At 47.9% G+C, this 19,541-nt stretch overlaps 1 protein-coding gene across 1 annotated transcript in view; it reads left to right on the forward strand.

Annotated features, from left to right (window-relative positions):
* UBE2QL1 (ubiquitin conjugating enzyme E2 Q family like 1) overlaps positions 1-5,091 on the forward strand; it is a 45,425-nt gene extending 40,334 nt beyond the window's left edge. The window contains exon 3 of the mRNA XM_029216079.1: positions 3,743-5,091. Within this exon, the coding sequence (XP_029071912.1) occupies positions 3,743-3,874 (132 nt within the window). The 3' untranslated portion in view covers positions 3,875-5,091. The remainder of the gene's footprint in view (positions 1-3,742) is intronic.
* Positions 5,092-19,541: the final 14,450 nt, after the last annotated feature.

Here is a 19,541-nt window from a genome sequence, read left to right on the forward strand (position 1 = left end):
AGCGGGTTCGTGCCCCGGTCCGGGAAGATCCCACGTGCCGCGGAGCGGCTGGGCCCGTGAGCCATGGCCGCTGAGCCTGCGCGTCCGGAGCCTGTGCTCCGCAACGGGAGGGGCCACAACAGTGAGAGGCCCGCGTACCGCAAAAAAAAAAAAAAAAGTCTACAAATCATAAATGCTGGAGAGGGTGTGGAGAAAAGGGAACCCTCCTGCACTGTTTGTGGGAATGTAAATTGGTACAGCCACTATGGAGAACAGTATGGAGGTTCTTTAAGAAACTAAAAATAGAGCTACTGTATAATCCAGCAATCCCACTCCTGGGCATATATGCAGAGAAAACACCAATTCAAAAATGTACATGCAACCCAATGTTCATAGCAGCACTATTTACGAAAACCAAGACATGGAAGCAACCTAAGTGTCCATCGACAGACAAATGTATAAAGAAGATGTGAGATATATATATATATATATATATATATATATATATATATGCAATGGAATATTACTCAGCCATAAAAGGAATGAAATATTGCCAGTTGCAGCAACATGGATGGACCTAGAGATTATCATTCTAAGTGAAGTAAGTCAGACAGAGACAAATATCACATGATATCACTTATATATGTGGAATCTAAAATAATGATACAAATGTACTTACTTCCAAAACAGAAACAGACACACAGACCTAGAAAAGAAACTTATGGATACCAAAGGGGAAGGGCGGGGGAGGGATAAATAAAGAGTGTGGGATTAACAAATATACACTACTATATATAAAACAGATAATCAACAAAGACCTACTGTACAGCACAGGGAACTATATTCAGTATCTTGTAGTAACCTATAATGGAAAAGCATATATATATATAATACACATATTCTGGGAATATATATATATATATATATATATAACTGAATCACTTTGCTGTACACCTGAAACTAACACAACATTGTAAATCAGCTATACTTCAATTAAAAAAATAAAGAAGTTCCCTGGTGCCCTAGTGGTTAGGATTCGGCACTTTCACTGCCGAGGCCCGGGTTCAATCCCTGGTCAGGGAACTGAGATCCCGCAAGCTGCATGGCGTGGTCAAAAAAACAAAAAAGAAAAAAAAGAACGGGAGTTGGTTCAACATGAGAATGGCCCTGGACCATCAGAGGCCCGGGTTGGACAGAGCGACCCTCCCCTTCTTGGTGCAATGGGCACCTCAAGGGCATTTCAGCAAGAACAGCTCAGCTGCCCTCGTTTTCGAGCCCAGGGTGTCGCTGGGTGATGCTTAAACAGCCCATCAGAGGAGGACAGGTGATCCATGAAAAGATATTTGTTAGCTGCAAACGAGGGTGTAAGACAGGGGGCGAGATGGGAGTGCTTTGTGGCCAGCTGAGCGCAGTGAAGATGGTAAGCCCTCCGAGTGCCACACACGGTCTCTGTCTCCCGGCTGCTGAATTGACTGAGTGCTGGTGCTCTATGTTCATCATTCTTCTCAGGAAGAAGAGGCAACAAAGACTGGTCTGTTCATCTGGGGGGTTATCTGTTGTTTTTCGTAACAATTGAGACTTTCACAAAGAATTAGCAAAGGATGTGTTCATGCCAAGAGCATTGGAATATTCCAAGATTATTGTGAGCTTGTATTTTTCTGGCTGCTTTTAGTTCAGAATTCTCAAGTCATACCATAAATTTTCAGTATTATAGAAAAGAATGGTAGAGATGGTTAGAATTTGCATTTTATACAAAACAATAGGCCTTGATACTTGCTCCCACTTATGTAAAAATTGATGCCGACATCCCTGCAAAGATGCATTTGCCTGTGTTTAATGAAATAACGTTGGACTTTGATCTTGACCCACATAACGATGATTATAAATGTATTAGCTTTTCATAGTCCCTTTTTCTAAGTGTAACTACACCACATAAGCAAAGCAGGAGAGACAGGGGGAAGTTTCTGTAAGCCAATAAATGGTGGTTTCCTGTCTTCTTTCCCAGTTTTCCTTCACCCTTTAGCAGCTCATTTCTTGTGCACCAAGCAGCTAATTAGAAGCGGTGGTCTTGCCCTTGATTGGCGGATGGAAAAGCTCAGCCAGAGGGATGTCCAGAGCAGCCAGAGCAAAGCAGTAGCTCTGGGTTTCTGACTCGCCACCGCGCCCCCCCACCCCACCCCACCACCAACTGGGCTTTGCTCTGAGTCTCCACTGTTGAAAAGACAAATGTTAAAAAGGAACCATAAGCTCTGAATTTAAATATGTGAAACAGCCTCCCATTCCCAGTTTGTAGGGATCCGGTGCCATTTTCCCTGTGAATGAAGACATCTTCCCAGGGGAGTTAGGGGTGGGTTATCAGAGAGACCTAAGATGGGAGGATCTTGGCCCCCAAGCCACACAGACCTGGGTGGCTGCTGCCCTCAATTCCTGTACAAGGGAACAGGTATGTGGTGTAGCCCAGCCAGGCCCTGGGGGTGAGGTCCAGGTCCCGTTCAGGTCCCCTTACACAGATGGCACATGCCCGCAGTGTGCTGTAACAAAAATATTACATGCCGAGGGCCTGTCCAGAGAGCATTGTGAGTGAAAGTTCATAAACAACAGGAGACTGCTGAGAACGGTGTGCACGCGTTTGCTAGTGGGTGAAACTCAGGGTGTTTCCATCCCACCTACAAATCACGTGCGTGGGATGCTCAGGAAGACAAGCAAGTCTTCCAGGACGGGTGAAGGGAAGTCAAGTGCGAGGAGTTGTAGCTGAGAGACTAAGAGAGCGTTTCTGTTGATGGCCTGTGAGGAGGCGGCGTGGGGAGCGGCTGAGCCAGGAGCAGTAAGAGTGATGCTGACTCATCTGGGCTCCGCCCAGCCCCTCATGGTCCTCTGTCTGCCCATTCCCTCTGATGCCAAGTGTACCTCATTCCCCAGGGCTCCCTGAAGGGGTGGCGATGGCCTGAGACACGGCCACCTCAGTGGTGTCTGCTGGTCCCTTCTTGCTCATGGTCTAGAGCCCGCGTCCATCCTGAGCTGAACCAGACCCTCTGGTCACTGCAGACCCAAAGGCTCCGTCCTTCAGACCGGAGCACCGCTGGTCACTGTGAGGGGAGTGGACCTCTTCTGGCACCACCCCCCTACCGCCGGCGGTTGTGTGAGGAAGCATTGGCCTCCCCTGGACCCCTCACTGGGGACTCGAGGACAGGCTTCCGCCTCTGTGGAAATGGCCCTACCATCTTCTCAGGAACTGGTTCCCTCATGGCATGAATTACAAGAAAGTCATTCACTGCTGCTGAGCTTGAACATAAAAAGTTGGAGTTGTAAAGTGTGTGTGTGAATCTATAAATATACACATCTATACATAAACATGTATCTCTAAGTTATCATTAAAGGCATTCTGTGGTGGGAGGGAAGGGAAGTTAGAACAGCATTTTGCCTCCGGGATAATGGCCTCCGTTTTGCATCGATGCTCTTTTGGTAAAGCTGGTCCTCCCCGCTTGGGTGCGGGACCTGGAGCAGTGGCCGCCTTCCAGCATCCTGGGATGAGCTCGTTCTGAGGACGCCAGCGGCCCGCGTGTCTCTATCTCCCCAAAAAGCTTGCCCGCCACTGGACCCCTCCATCCATTTGGTAACAGAGCTGTGATGTTCCATATCTCCCCTTTCATCACACCGATTCAGACATCAGAAATCCCCGCCACTTTGTGTGTTCTTAACAACGAGAGTGGGAATTGGGATTGCTGATGGGTTCTAACCTGCTTTATCTTTTCCTCTCACTCAGGGGCGGATCTGTAGAAAAGCGGGCAAATCAAAAAAGTCCTTCAGTCGCAAGGAAGCTGAAGCTACCTTTAAGAGTTTGGTGAAGACTCATGAAAAATACGGCTGGGTCACCCCGCCCGTCTCTGACGGCTGATGTTTGCAACGTGCATTAGACGCTTCAGCCGCCTCTGCACACACACAGATACCCGACATCTCCTCCTCCACGCTGAGCATCCTTCATCCTTTTTCACTCCAGCCGGAACTGAATCCTGAATGCCAAGGAGACGTTTAAGTTATTTATGACCGGATGTGTTTACAGAGAGAAAGAGGGAGCCAACGCTGTTTGGGATTAGGTTTCAATTATAAATGAATGATCATCTCTAAGTCACTTTAGAACAAATGTCAAGATGGTGACATTCCCCAGCCCGCCTGCCCCTCCGCCCGCCCCATCACTTTGGCCCTTAGCTTCTTTCCATGACAGCAACTCCAAAGAGCAGGCAGGAAACTCAGTGCCCCATGCTGGACCTGTTTACATGTAAAAGGCGCCGTTCATATGTAACAGGAGCGCCCTGCATCACCAGTACATGTTTGCTGTGCTCTGTATCTCTATTTCTCTCCCTGGCAGGTCAACATAACTTGAAGACGTGTCTTCCTGTGGCCCCATGTCATGACATGTAGACCTCATTTGTGCTATGACCTTTGGCTCATGAAAACAAAAATTTAATATTGCCAGGTTCTAGTGATATAAAACGGCAACTGCCCACTTGGTTAAACCGTGCTCCCAATGCTGATGCTGCAGTGTGTGTGTGTGTGGTCCACAGCTCAGCCCGTGCCCGTGGGTGAAGCCGGGCATGCTGTGGCCATGATGGGGCACACACGGTGCAGATGCCAAGGGCTCCATCCCTGGGGCTCAGAGCAACGGTGGTGAGATGCGGACAGTCTCTTCCAATATCCTGAGATGCTCCTACGACATTTGTGTTCCTGTCTTCTCTCTGCTGGTCAACCCACCACCAAAAGCAAAAGACAATGTCCCATTCACTGAAGTCACCTTACTCACTTTCTTCTGTGTGCTCGTGACAGGGAATACCAGAACTGCCAAAGGAGACCCAGTGACCATACGATGATTTGCATGGCCCAGTAGTCACTTGTGTGTCCCCGAGGCTGGGATGCGTGAGCACCCTTGCGAGGATATAAATTTCTGTTATTTAACTCCCCACAATTTCATTTTTCTCTTCTGTTGAGTTACTTAGAACTTTCTAAGAAAAACCATGAAATGAGGAAACACTTTATAATAATATGCGGAAAGAGGTTAAAATGTTCATTCCAAGTGGAAAAATCTTATTGGACACATTTTAAATAAAATCATGCATACCTGAACCCAGTCATTGTGGGCTATCCTTCCATTTAAAATATTTAATCTATTTTCAGAATTGAATATTTCAAATACTACAAATACCATGACAGCATTCTGCAACAAGGTGCAGGAAAAGAGTCTTAGGAACCCATGGTCTTTGCAAAAATCCAGTGGGTTAAAATCGCCCCCAGAAGCAACCAGGGAGACAATTAGAAACTAACTGGAAGCATTAAGGGATGGTTTGGCCAAACTCGGATGTTGCCAATTATATTTTGCCACTATGAAGGAAGGGGAATTTTCTTTGCTGATTGTATTAAATTATTCAGGCAGTTTTGGGTATTCAGAGTTTTGGGTTCACTCACCAAGGTGATCAGAGATCTGAGACACCACGCCTCAAAGGACGGGGGTCAGCTCCTCCCAGCAGGTTTGGTCATTCCTCTAAAATCTACCCTTTATTGCTACTTTTATTTTTTTTTTTACAATGTTCTGATGTGCCCCAGATACACATGCAGTTCTGTGCAGCCAAAATGCCTGACCTCCAGCTCAAGTTCCCTGTGAGTAATAATAGTCATGAAATTTGATGACAATGAACTTAAAGTGTCCATTCACCTGATCCTCCACAGCGGAATTCTCCATCCTGGAAACCTGACGTTTAACCCATGGTCTTTGGGCCCCTGGACTCCTGAGTGTAATGGAATTACACAGTGCATATTGTAGATCTAGGGCAGAAACACCGGCGAGGCAGAGCACCTGAGTTTCTTTCTTTCCAGATAGTTTCCTCTTCCAAATTTTGAAATAAAAACAACTTTCTTTTAGGAATGTATGTATATATTTGGACATATGTCTATATATCCACAGCTGGGTCACTTCAGCGCTGCTTATTAGCTGATTGAAGAGCTTGGCCACAGTTGGTTCAGGTGTAGCCAGGAGGTGACTTATAACCTAAGGGTGGGAGAGATTACTGCCAACAGCAAGGGGGAGGGAGACCGTTGGCTCAATTTCAACCTCTCTGTACACCCTAAACTTGACTTTTTTTCCATGGCATTTCCAATAGGTTTTTTAGAAACTGGAAGTTATAGAAAAAATACTCTTTGGTAAAAGAAGTGTTATTTTTCACTGAAATTCATAAGACTTTCTTATTTTAAAAGCAGCAGAGAAGAATTTAAAATTCAACTATTGCTTTGACTCTTAGTCTGAAGCAAAAACTCCCTTTCTGGGGGCTGGAGAAAAACATGGCAGTGTTGGCCAAACAGCAGAACCCTCTGGCCATGGAAGTTTCCCGATGACCCCGCATGCGGGTCCTGCTGGGCTCACATTCCCACACAGGCCAAGAAATCCATCCCTCTCCAGGCCAGCAGCAGGGGAGTAATTGGACGGGCCTGCAGATGTTCACGGCCCACCAGCTCCACAAGCCCGTTTATGGAAGGAAATTGAATCCAGCCCGTGGCCACAGAACCAAGGGAAGGAAAAAGTACAAACTCACATGTGCCTCTTTTCTGTTCAGCAGTTTTCCTGGACTGACTGCCCTTACTCCTGGGTGTCCCCTCCACAGCGGGCCAAGGGCTGTGCGTGGGACTGCACGTGGCTCATCGGCTTCATAAAGGTCAAGAATTACTTCTGCTTAGGAAGTTCTCTGTGAGCAGTAAGGTTCCACACTCACACACACATGCACACACACACACACACACACAGTCCCTGGAAGACTTACAATATCTAAAATTCATTACTCAGAAAAAAAGTAGGCCTCAATTTTTCAGCCCCCAAGTTTACTCCATTTTTCACAACTCAGCCTTATCTCATGAGAGGAAAATCTGTGGCCTCATGAGAAAGACCCGGTATAGAAAGACAAATGCCCACAGTGTCTGTGTGATACTGGCAAGTCACGTCACCTGCTTGAGCCCCAATTTCCTCGGCCGTAAACTCCTACCAGGTTGGCGTGAGAATTGACTTAAACAATGAGGGAAAGTGCTTGGGAACCAAAAATTGTCATATGAACTTTATGTGTCATTTTTACAGTATGGGGAGATTATAATAACAACAGGATTTCACTAGAACACACTTGGATAAAGACTCAGACTGAGCAATTACAATGGTTCAAATACAATTATCTTATAACCCTACACTGGCTTTCTGTCCCCAATCCCTTATTTTAAGCTAATCAACCAAACTTAGCATCTCTCTACCCACTCAGATACAGGGAATGTAGAAGGTAAAGACATGGCTCCTTCCTGGAGAAACTCATAAGACAAGAATAACACACAGACAGCTAAACGCTAAATTGCGTTGCAGCAGTTGTCCACGTGGTACAAGGCCAGAGGCTTCCTGACTGATAACCAGGGAAGATTTCAGAGTGAGTCAGGTTTAAGCTATGGCTGGGGGAGTGGGAAGGACAGGGGTCAGGCATAGTCTCCATCCACACTGGCCCTGGAGGGGAGAACTGGGCAGCCACTTGTCACTTCTCCCCTGCAGGGACCCTGTCTGCAGGTCTGATTTCAGGAGGCAGGACAGAGTCCAACCCCACAGCCTAACATGGCTTGTGGGGCTGGCCCCTTCCCTAAGAACTGGATTTTCCATGTTTTATCTGAACCCTCCTAAAAGCATGCAGAATTTTCATGGAATTTTCTTTCTAGAGAAGCAGGGCTGCTTCCCAACTGCAGTGAGGGCAGACCCATTGAATCTAGGAGACATTTAGTCTAACTTTATACACCCTACAGTGGAGGCCATAAACCCAGAGAGGTTGAGTGGCTTTTCCAAAGTCAACTGGAGAGGTGAAGATAAGCCCACTGTCTGGGTGGTGCTTTCTGGTCCTCCTTGATGCTTCCTATGGACCATTTGGCAATTCACATGGCAATTCCAAGCGCACACCTTTTAGCCCACTGTTGGGTCAGAAGAGCCACAGGTCTTCCAAGCTGGCTGGGAATCACCCAAAGTCATCCACTCTGCATTGAAAGCAACTTGGTGCAAAGGGCAGTTTCCACTCCCTACTGTTTTGGGAAGCCATGGTGAGGGGCTTAGAGCTCAGTCCATGTGGTCACAATCAACACTTTTTTTCCCCTCCAAAGACATTAAAATAAAATACAGCTTCATTCCTTAACTTTATGCTATGATGCTTTGTTCTATCTTATCTGTCTGATTTTTGCAGCCTCCAGTTTACATAGTATTGAATATCACTCAATCCCAGGGCCCATCTGACCTGCAGTATGTGACAAACGAACTGGGAGAGCCAAACACTGTTGTCATAGGGAAGGAAATAAGCAATGTTAACGCTGTTCCAGAATAAACACAGGAGCAAAGTGTGCTGGCCAAAGAGACATAATCAAGGCAGAGTATTCGAAAAGAGTGTAGATCCAAAAGTAACCCAGATTTTATCACAAGGTCATAATAGTGCTAAACAAATAGTAGAGTGGACCTTGAGGAGTCTAGTTCCAAGGTTGTCCTCTTGGGTCATGATGGCAGTATGTGGTGAGAAAATAAATACCTGTACTCCTTCCCACTGCAGATTCACCCTGCTTGTCCTGCAGAGTTAAAACAAGGAGGTGCTTCCCCATTTCTTCTATGGGAGGTAAATTGGCTGTCCTGCTTTGTAGACATGCAATCACTTTATATCTCTAGATCTTGGGCAATCACTTGTGATGACACTAACTGAGCTAAAATAGAACGGTTGTAAACTGATATGCTTGGTTTCACTTCCTGCTTGTCCTTTTTACCGAAGTGATTTTTTTTTCATGAACGTTGTCGCCATTTTCACCATGGTAGGATGCTAATCTACATGCCATAAGCTACTGGAAACTTTCAAACTATCACCACAGTTGTCCTATTCTGTGATGCTCAAAAGGGTGTGTGGAATTGCATGTGCCATAAAATAAATAGGAAAGAAATATTGACTATTGAAAGGAGGTGAATGCACGGGTCACATAATCTAGAGGCGTTGTCCTCGTGGGGAAAACAATGATACTGAAAAGACTTTAAAACCAATAAATGTCTTTCCACGGAATGTTGTTTGTGTTCTTGCATGGTCTGTGTTCAGGATTTGTCAGCATTTCTCTGGGTTTCCATATGTGTTATCCTCTGTGGTCCATTGTGAGCAGCTCTCTGTCACGTGGTCCCCTCTGATTTGCTTTGATTTATTTGTGGTTTGCCAAATGAAAACTCTGAAGCATGTCACAGGTATTCTGTATAAAAGTCAATGAATATGGGAACATATGTATATGTATAACTGATTCACTTTGTTATAAAGCAGAAAAAAAATAAATAAATAAAAATAAAATTAAAAATAAAGGAAAAGAGACAAACATTCAAGGAGAATAAAGTTAAAGTTAATAAAGTCAGTACACTGAACCCAAAAAAAAAAAAAGTCAATGAAATGTACTTGAACCAAATCTAATTAAGCATTCGTGTGATTTAGAAGATTTCTCCTTCAGCTGCCATATGCATTAAAAAGATTTGTAAACGTGTTTGTTGATGATTCCCATTAAAGTTTCTCAACATAATTGAAATTGTGTGCTTAGCACAATACTGTAGCTTAAACTAATACTGAATTACAGAGATACTTCTCTGGAAAACTCTTATAGAGTAGTAACTCTAGAAAGCAACAATTTTCACATAACCTAAGTTCAATTTATTTAAAAGATACTTCAGCCAACTTTTCACACTAGCTGGCTTTCAGTTTTTATTTTATACTCTTTATCAGAGAAACTTCTCAGCTCTGTGTCAATATTTGGAACTGTTTTCCAATCAAGAGCATACTTTTCTTTTAAAATCTGAAAATATGACTATTTTGGTACTGAATAGGCACGGGCTTTGGAATCAAACAGCCTTGAATCCTGTCTGCCTCTCATCACATGTAGATAAGGAACTTGGCCACTCAGACATAGTTTCCACTTTCTAAACTAAAATTATGAAGTTACTTTTTACAGCTGAGGCTGCTGTGATGAGACAAGCAGCACGTCTTGAAGCCCTGCAGGTAACTGGCAGGTAACTGATACTAATACATTCTTTTGGAAACAACAGAGATTGATCTGGTATGGTCGATCGGACAGCTTGAGCTGGCTGTTAGGATCTACTTTAAGCTGTTCACTTCATCCCAAGTGAATTTGCAACCTTTCCTTTGGGCAAAGGCATGGAAGGTCCTCCATCAATTGGGCACTGGCTCTGCCTTTCTCTTGGCGATGGAGATGGACGTGTGTCCAGTCACACTCTTCCCTGAAGCGTATCCAACCCCAGCTGGTGGGGGAGTTGACTGTGGTGGCCTGGGTAACCTGTGTCCAGGGACATGGTTTCCTTAAGGCAAAAGTTAAAGATCCAGAAGGATTGCAACTGACCCATCACCCTAAGACGTCAAGGTGTGGTCTGTGTCCTAAGGATAGGGGCTGGCCAAAACTACATAAAATGCGTGCTCTTGACCTCTGCTATGTCTGTCACTTAGGTGTTTGTCTTGAGTTCTATTTCCATGCTAGAATAACTGTTACATGTTAATGGAAACAAGTTACTTTTACTTAAACACAAGGATAAGGTAGAGATATTGAGGTAGATGTGTACACAGTCTGTTGGCAAAAATGAAGTTTAAATCAATCGTGTTTAGCCTGGTCAGCCTTCAAGTGTAGGGATTGTGTATAATCTTGCAAGGATTGGTCCTTATAGAAGCAACAGGGTCAGAATATGGTGCATTTTGAAAGCAAAACTTTTTTGTTTAAACTTATCCCATAGTATTTTTTAAGATATTTTTTGAGTCATGAAAAGTTTTTTTAAAAAATAATTTTGAAGGTTAAATCCAATCAAATAATTCTAAACAACATGAATAAACTTTCCCATGGGGAACTATTGCTTTTTTTTTTTTTTCCTTCCTCTTCTTCTACATTTGCAAAGGTTTTAGTTTCTTAAAGACCTTTGAGAACTATCTTCTCATATCATCACCTTAGGCAACACTTTGAGGTAGATTTATAGGCAGTACTATGCCAGGCTTATAGATAGGAAGCAGGGGTTAAAAGCTTAATTGATTTTTCTAGTCTGATTTTATTTAAACGTGGTCAATTACTTTCCTGTGTCACTTAAACATTACATTAAGTTGATCCTAAAGCAACTCTTAAATCTCTAATTTCAAAGGATATTTCTAGCTACAACTTTTCAAAGTTTACTGCTTTTAAATGATACAGATCATTTTGCATTAGACAGTACTTCTTATTTTTACCAAATTCTGTGTGTCTACACACACACACACACACATGCACCTGATTTATATAATCTTATTTTCATTGTTTCACAGGTTTTCTTCCTCCTTTACTCTAGTTTCTCCATTTAATGGTGTTGCTTTTCCCTAAAACATGTTAATTTCTGAAACAGTACACAATTCCATGCCACGCCACCTCCTCTCTTCCGCAATCTGGAGCCTCTGGGGGTCTCCGTTCTCACCTGCTGGGGGGCTTGTGTCCTCTTTAGGCTGTCCTCAGAGCCCTGGACTTCGTGGCATCCAGGGTCCAACTTTCCCACATTCAAATGGTGGGAATAGAAACTGCTTTTAGTAAATGATAGCTTGGAGCTCACTCATATTTACTCTAGAAAGTTAGTGTTGGAAATAAAAGCAAAGGCTCTGAATTCTAATCTTCATGCCAATCATTTATTTAATAAATGAACTGGAAAGGACCTCAGCAGTCACTGGGAATGACCCCGGCATTTAATTTGGCTCAGTCGGCCCCAGGCTGAGTCCTCAGCTCAGAGCCCGTTCAAACACTTCCCTCCGATCACATAGGGGGTGAAACTAGCCTGTGCCAATGACTTCAACTAGTGAAAGGACTCTTTACAACAAAAGAAGTGTAACCTAGGGACCTCACTTTTCAGAAGGGTGTTTTTAAGGCACAGCAAGTTAAATTCAGAGCATCGTGAAAGTCCTCATCCAACACATCGTGAAGCTGGGACCAGAGATGAGGGCTTTGTTATTCCGGTCATATTGTCTTAGATGTACAAAATATATCTACACTCGCACATATGTGTGATGCATCTAAGAACTAGGCATTGTCTTGGAACATAAAAAAATATATATGCTTATATACATATAAAATATATATATATATATATATATATGTAGTGGTGAGTTGAATAGTGGTCCCCCAAAAGATATGCCCAAGTCTTAACCCCCAGGACCTGTGAATGCAACTTTATTTGAAGTCTCTGCAGATGTAATTAACTTGAGGATCTCAAGATGAGATCACCTTGGATTTAGGCTGGACCCTAAAGTCAATGGCAGATGTCCTTATAAGAGAAAGGCAGAGGGAGATTTGAGAAACTGAGACACGGGGCGGGGTGATGTGAAGACGGAGGCTGCAATTGAAATGATGAGTCTACCACCCAAGTAATGCCAAGCATGGCCAGCAACACCAGAGGCCAGGAGGGAGGCGGAGGATGGATTCTCCCTCACAGCCTCCGGAAGAAACCAAACCCAGTTTTGGATTTCATGGGTTGGCAGATTATTAGATGCTGTCCTACTAAAAGTCGTCCCTTTGAGCTTCTCTCTTTAAATCTCCGAAAATGTAAGTGCCAAGACGTTCACGACATTGGCACTCTCTTCCCTTGGGGGCAACGATCACAGTGGTGTGATGGTGCCGGGGTGGCAGGTATGGAAGGAAGCAAGCGGGAAAGAGACGGAAAGCTTGCGAAGGGCAGACCCAGGAAGGAAGACGCTCCAGGTGTGTCAGCCGCCCCTGAAGGTGACTCCCCAGTGAGTCGCACTCTTGTACAATCTCCCCCCCACAGTGGAGGTGGGGCAGACCGACAGAACATGGCAGAGGTAACGGGGTACACCCACTGATTATGTTCAGTTTCCTGGCAAGAAGGAAGCAGTGGAGCCTAATGGAGCAGAGATTCTCCTGCTGGCCTTGAAAAAGTCCACTGCCAAGTTGTGAGGGTGCCTCGTGGTGGGAGACTGCAGGGATCTCTAGGAGCTGGAAGCGGCCCCCAGCTGACACCTACAAGAAACAAGAGGGCCAGTCCTACAGCTGCAAGGCCTGGGCTTGGGAGAAGACCCCCAGCTCCAGAAAGGAACATGGCCTGGCTGATGCTTGACTGCAAACTGGCGAGACACTGGGCACAGGATCAAGCCCAGCTTTGCCTGGACCCTGCACCACCGCAAAACATGAGATGACAGACGTATGCTATTTTAACAGCGAACACCTACAATAAAAATAGCAGTAAAAAGTTAATATACCAGGAGAACCTCACATTTTTGTCCTCCTCTTCCCCGATTGAGAGACGTTGAGCTCCGTGGTGAAGGGAAGGTTCTGGCAGAGGACAGCGGGCCTGCAGTTGCCCAGATGTTAAGTGATGCTTTCTTTGGGGCCCTTGGGCATCGCCATCGTTTCCTGGGGCTCCCATAACAGATCACCACAAAGTAGGTGGATTAAAACAGCAGAAGTGTATTCTCTAACAGCTCTAGAGCCCAGAAGTCTGAGATCATGGTGCTGGCAGGACCACGCTCCCTCGGAAGGCTCTGGGGAGGCTCCTTCTTGCCTCTTCCAGCTTCTGGTGGCTCCTGGCATTCCCTAGCTTGTGGCTGCATTTTGCCAATCTCTGCCCCTATCTGTGCCAGATTCCACTCTGCCTTTTCTTATCTGGGCACGTGTCATTGGACTTGGGGCACACCCAGATAATCCAGGATGACCTCCTCACCTCAAGATCCTTAATTTTATTTATTTATTTTTTTGGCGGTATGCTGGCCTCTCACTGTCGTGGCCTCTCCTGTTGCGGAGCACAGGCTCCGGATGCGCAGGCTCAGCAGCCATGGCTCACGGGCCCAGCCGCTCTGCGGCATGTGGGATCTTCCCAGACCGGGGCACAAACCCGTGTCCCCTGCATCGGCAGGCGGACTCTCAACCACTGCGCCACCAGGGAAGCCCAAGGTACTTAATTTAATTACGCCTGCAAAGACACTTTTTCCAAATAAGGTGCCAGGGGTTAGGACACGGACATGTCTTTTGGGGAGCTGCCCGTCAACCCGCTCCAGGCATCCCCGCCAATGATGTTGAAATTCACACGCACACGGCATCCCAGCTCTGTCTGCCCTCGACTCTGGGGCAGAGCCTCAGTCCTCTGAGTCTGCGGATCACCCTCTCCAGAGAGCACCGTCCTGCCTGCTCCTGCATCAGCCCACGCTCGGCACTGGAAGCCTGAGCTCGCGGGTCCCTCTTCTCAGCATCCTGGGCCTGGGGAGGGGGAGGGGACGGGGGCAGAGCTGGCAGGCCAGGTCACCCAAGGCCCTGCAGCGGGAGGGACAGGGGGTCCGCTGCTTCTCCAAATGAGACCTTGGGGAGAAAGCAAGAGGAAGGCCGCCATGGTCCCGCTTGGTCTGCGGATCCACAGAGGACAGCTCCGGGTCAGCGCATCTCATTAGGAAACCCCGTGCTGACTTCTCTGGGAGAGGCAATCACAACTTCCAAACTGCACCTTTCCCCTTGAACTGGATTTTCCTCTCTCGAATCAGTGCTGAATGATGAACACCTGCGGGGAGCTGTGTACTGAGTCACCAGCTGACACACCCATCTTGCCATTTGGTCCTGCAGACGCCCCACAGTCTTGACTCATCACCTTCCGCCCTCCTGGCTGAGAACAGACGGACGTCTTCCGGGACCACAGAGCATGAGAAAGAGAAAGGGAAGATTGATCTTGATATAAGAAGGCAAATCTTCTCCAGGAAGGGAAACCCCCAGCCCTGTAAATCCATCACCAACAACTGTGAAGAAACGCCACCACGTTCTGGGAAGCAACGCTGCCTGGAGCCGACAGAGGAAGGCCCCGCCCTTCCCTCAGCTTCTCCTGGTCACCTTGGGTACCCCTTCCGCTCTCTTCATTGGCTGAAGGTTCAAACTTCTCCCGGACGAGTCTGTATGGGATTTGCCCCCAGCACTACATTTCCCCGTGTTGGTTGTTCCTGTAGCCTGAGCCGCAACGATTCAGCCCCAGTTTTGCTACGTCTGACGGGTGCAGAGCAGATGCTGTAAGGTCTGCTGGCGGGTTAACTAGAAAGAGAGAATGTTTTAATTAGAGGAAGATGGGGAATAGGGACTACATGCTCAGCATCATCCCCTTTTCCGGGCTGGCAGCTTCTGAACGGCATGTTCAAACGGGTGGGGGGTTCCGGGCAATGTAATTACTTTCCTTTCCAGAGCTCATCCAGGCTGGGACTCAGTGAGACACCAAGTGGTGTTCGAAATAATCAATCTGCACTCAGATGAGGTTCTCTACGGGGATTAGTTGGACCTGATTCTGATGGTTTCCACTGGAACCGATGGTCCTGGAGACCAGGCCCCCTCAGAGCCCTGGGGTAGGGGTGAGTTTGCTGCAAAGGATTCGGGGGTTGGCTGGTGAGATGAGCCTGCAGGAGGACTTGTCCCTTCCGATTCCAAGCCTAAAACAGAAGACTGGCATTTCTCAACCACAAACAGGACACCAACCAGCAACACAGGCAGGACCTGTACAGAAATATCCATCTGGAGTTCACCCTATAATTTACTTTCTCTGTCATAGGGAGAACTATACTTTTTTCTTGCAAGAACTTCCTTCCCTTCCCCATAATTCTGAATGTTGGACGGAACTAGGAGATGCACCAATAAAAGATTCCTGTCCTGCCCCAGTGCCTGGCCAGGATCCACGTTTCAGCGGGCCCAGCGGGGCCGTCAGAACAAAGAGGCCTCGGCGGGCTGGGGGGTGGAGGGTGGCCTGCTTGGGCTCAGAAGGTATAGAATTCGCACAGATTGGTCCAACCCGCCCACTTGAGCTTCCTAAGCTTCCTTCTATTTGTGTGGGTTCTTTTTTTATCTGTTTTTTTTTCCATCTTGGTAGGGAGGGAAAGCCATATATTTCCTATAATCTTTACTTTAAAAAAAGATGAGAAAACAGGAATGAAAAGGGAAATGCGTGGTCAGAGAGAGTTGCTGTGAGCAAGAAATGGGGGGGCAGAAATGAAAATATTTAAGGTGCTATGGCTCCATCAGGCCAATCGAGGGGGCAGATGCCGGGTTTACCTGGAGGCTGGGAAGGAGGTGGGACCAGGTCGTACGGACAGGAAGGCTCCAGCCAGGGTGCCCACACCTGCCTCTCTGTGTGCCCTTCTCAGGGTGTGGGTCAACCTGGGGGGTGTCTTCTCAGATCCCACACTGAAGGCTCAGGCCGACCTAGGGCCCACAGGTCTCAGTGCCCCGTTGACCCAGGGGCACCACCTTCAGGTGACCCAGGAGCAGAAGTCAGCGATGAGGACAAATCAGACAAGATGGCTTATGAACGGGGGCTGGGCTCACTCAGGAGGGGGTGGGGCTTGGCAGAGGACACACCTGTACCACGTGTCAGGCGTGACCTGCCCACAGATGGAGAGCTAGCACCAGTTGGTGAAAACCTGGGCCTGAACTAGTGTGGCTGGCAGACCTATGGCCCCTGAAGACATCGAATGGGCATCCTAACCCCCTCGACCTGTGACCGTGTGACCTCCCTTCCGCGGCAAAAACAACTTTGCCCATGTGATCCAGTGAAGCACCTGGAGGTGGTAGATGATCCTGGACTATCTGGGTGGGTTCAGCGTCATCACAGGTCCTTATAAAAGGGAGGCAGAGGGTCAGAGTCAGAGAAGGAGATGTGAGGCCAGCTAACAGAAGCCAAGTCGCTCTGGAAGCGGTCACAGGAGAGGGAGGCAGGCGCCGCTAGAAAATGGACTCGTGACAAGTCTCCAGCCTCTGTTTCCAACAAATGCGGCTGATGAAAGTGCTTCTCAGACGAGCTTGTGGATGACTCAGGGGAGAGTCTGACTCATCACGCTTGGAGCAGAGTGCTGGTGGGGGAGCAGAAGCTAGCCCCAGCCCTGCTTTCGCTCAGCTCGGTGCCTGCCCTCGGTGGAGCGCCAGAGACCCCCAGCCCTGGAAGTCGGCAGGGGACAGGAAAGCGAGCCCTCAGCAGTGTCTGGGGAGCAGAGCAGTGGAGAGGCTGGGTTCCTTCTTGCCCATGGGGGACGCGATTTCCCCCATGGCCCACGAGCCCAGCACGGTCTCCTGCCACCCTAGGCCTCCCAGCAGGACCCTCACACTACCGGAGCACCCTGGGACTGAGGGTCTCCAAAGAGCCTCCGTGCTGCTCAGGGAACTTCCCAGAATCGGGAGCAGTGGGAGAGGTCGCCCTGGAAAGTGAGAAGGGAGGGCATCCTGCCTCAGGTTCCCCACTTATGTTCTGGAAACGGCTGCCTGCAGGTCCAGAGCACAGTTCTGAAACCAGCCCTGCCACCGTTGAGCCTGATCTCCCAAAGGTCAGTGTGATCGACCAGCAAAGTGTCAGGGCAACACGGCCTCCTCTCCTCGAGAAGACATGTGTCCGGGGCAGAGCAGAGGCCAATGTGGCACATCTGGTTCTGGGGCAGCGTTCCCAAGCCTCTCACTGTGTCCCGTGGGCACAATTACAGAATCCAGAGTGGGCAGTAGCATTGCCCAGTAGATTCAAACCACTGGACAACCGTCCCCCAAGAGTGTTGATCACTGGTGAGATGGGCACCCGATGTGACATGTCCACTGCTGAGATGTCCGTGTCTCTGAATCTTTCTCCATCCCAATGCCAGGATGAGACCTGGACACCTAGAAGGGTGGACGGAACCATGCCCTGAGAATCAGCTCTGCAAATATCTCCCCCGGCCAACATCTTGGCCTGTGGCCGGGGTGAGCTATGGCTGGAATGCTTATGAGATTCGCAGAAGGCCGGAGTCTGGAGGGAAAGTGATTCCACACATCATGGACTGAAGGCCCACAGGCAAAGTCAGCAGGCTGAAGTGCTCGCCCAAACAAGCTAGGTGAAATGTGACAAACACCACTGCGAAATCCTGGATCCGGGTTACACAGGTAGAGGCTGAGAGGCCTTTTCTCTGTAATTCACAGAAGAAGAGGATCCGGGATTCGACGCAGTGACATGCTTGCTGCCACCAACGCCAGTGCAGGCGGCCTCCTTTAGATCTGTGGCCGTCCGGGGACAGCCGCCATGTGGGCATTGCTGGGACCACAAGAACCGAAATGATTTTAATTCCAGGCTCCACACTTTTCTGCTTGACAAAATCTGGGAGAAGTGAAAAAGCTGAAAATCCTGCCATTCCAATGGACCTATAAAGCCTGGGTTTTATATATATATTTAAAATTTTGTTCATGTTTAAATTCATAGTGAACAGATGAGAAAGTAAGGAAAGTTCTGAGAAGAAACAAATAAGGCCCAAATCCCGAGAAGCTAGGGGTCCCTGAGGCCAGAGGCTGATCCACGACGCTTGTGATTTCTGTCCCGAGGTGTCCGTTTGTCTGGGTATGTGGGGATAGGACACAAGCTTTCATTGAGACATCTCCCATACTTTTTTACAGGACACCCAAAGGACTCAACTCCTGTTACAGGTGAAGGAGGAAAAGCTGACTGATCGACATAGAGACACATGCCTGGTGGCGAGAGGAGAGAGACCAGGGCCCCTGGGGAGCAGAGCCAGCCAGCAGATGCTCGGTGGTCACCCAGGTCACTGGAGGGGGACGGCTGGGCATCATGGTGGGGGCACCCAAGCGATGAGTGCCAGGTCGGGTGGATTTCCACTGTAGGCCTGACGTCTCAGCCACCACTAAGGGACAGGATCACGAGCCGCTGGTGGGGGAGGGGTCGCAGGCCTGGGGATGGGAGACAAGAGGGGTGATGTCCAGGCTTAGGGAGGTCTCACAAACGAGTCCAGTTACAGTCTTCTTCACAGAGAACATGGGGCTCAGGGTGGGGCTCACAGAGGACTGGATTATTAGAAAGAGGATTGATCAGCAGACCGTAGAGGGTATTTCCAAGTGGGAGCCGAGCCTCACTGGCAAGGCTGATGCAGGAGGCGATGGTGAGTGATAGAGGGGATGCTGGGGCCCAGGTCCAGGTAGCAGTTAGACCTGCGTGGTCCCAGCAGCCTGCAGAGCCAGAAACAGAGCAGAAAACAGGAGGCGATGGATGGAAACCCTGAGACTTTAGAAACGGCCTGTGCTTGACTCAACTTGCCTGGGCCCTGGTTCCCAGTTGTTCTGTCAAACACTAGACGAGACATTGCTGGTATTTTAGGTGTGACTAATGTCTACAGCAGTGGACTTTGAGTAAAGCAGATCCAGCTCCATGGTGTGGGTGGGCCTCACCCAGTCAATGCAAGGCCTCCAAAGCAAAGACTGGAATTTTTCTTCCTTGAGAAGAAGGCATTTGGCCTCAAGACTACAACACAGAGGGAATTCCCTGGCAGTCCAGTGGTTAGGACTCTGCGTGTTCACTGCTGAGGGCCGGGATTCGATCCCTGGTCGGGGAACTAAGATCCCACAAGCCACGTGGAGCAGCAAAAAAAAAAAAGTGCTATAACATAGAAACCCTGTCTGAGTGTCCAGCCTGCTGCCCTGCGGAATTCAGACTCAGGACTGCAGCATCCACCCTCCCCTGAGTTTGAGTCCTGTCTCTTTCTCTGGAG

This window comes from Monodon monoceros, unplaced genomic scaffold (assembly GCF_005190385.1).
Source record: "Monodon monoceros isolate NGI ecotype Baffin Bay Population unplaced genomic scaffold, NGI_Narwhal_1 Super_Scaffold_12, whole genome shotgun sequence".
Lineage (NCBI taxonomy): Eukaryota > Metazoa > Chordata > Mammalia > Artiodactyla > Monodontidae > Monodon > Monodon monoceros.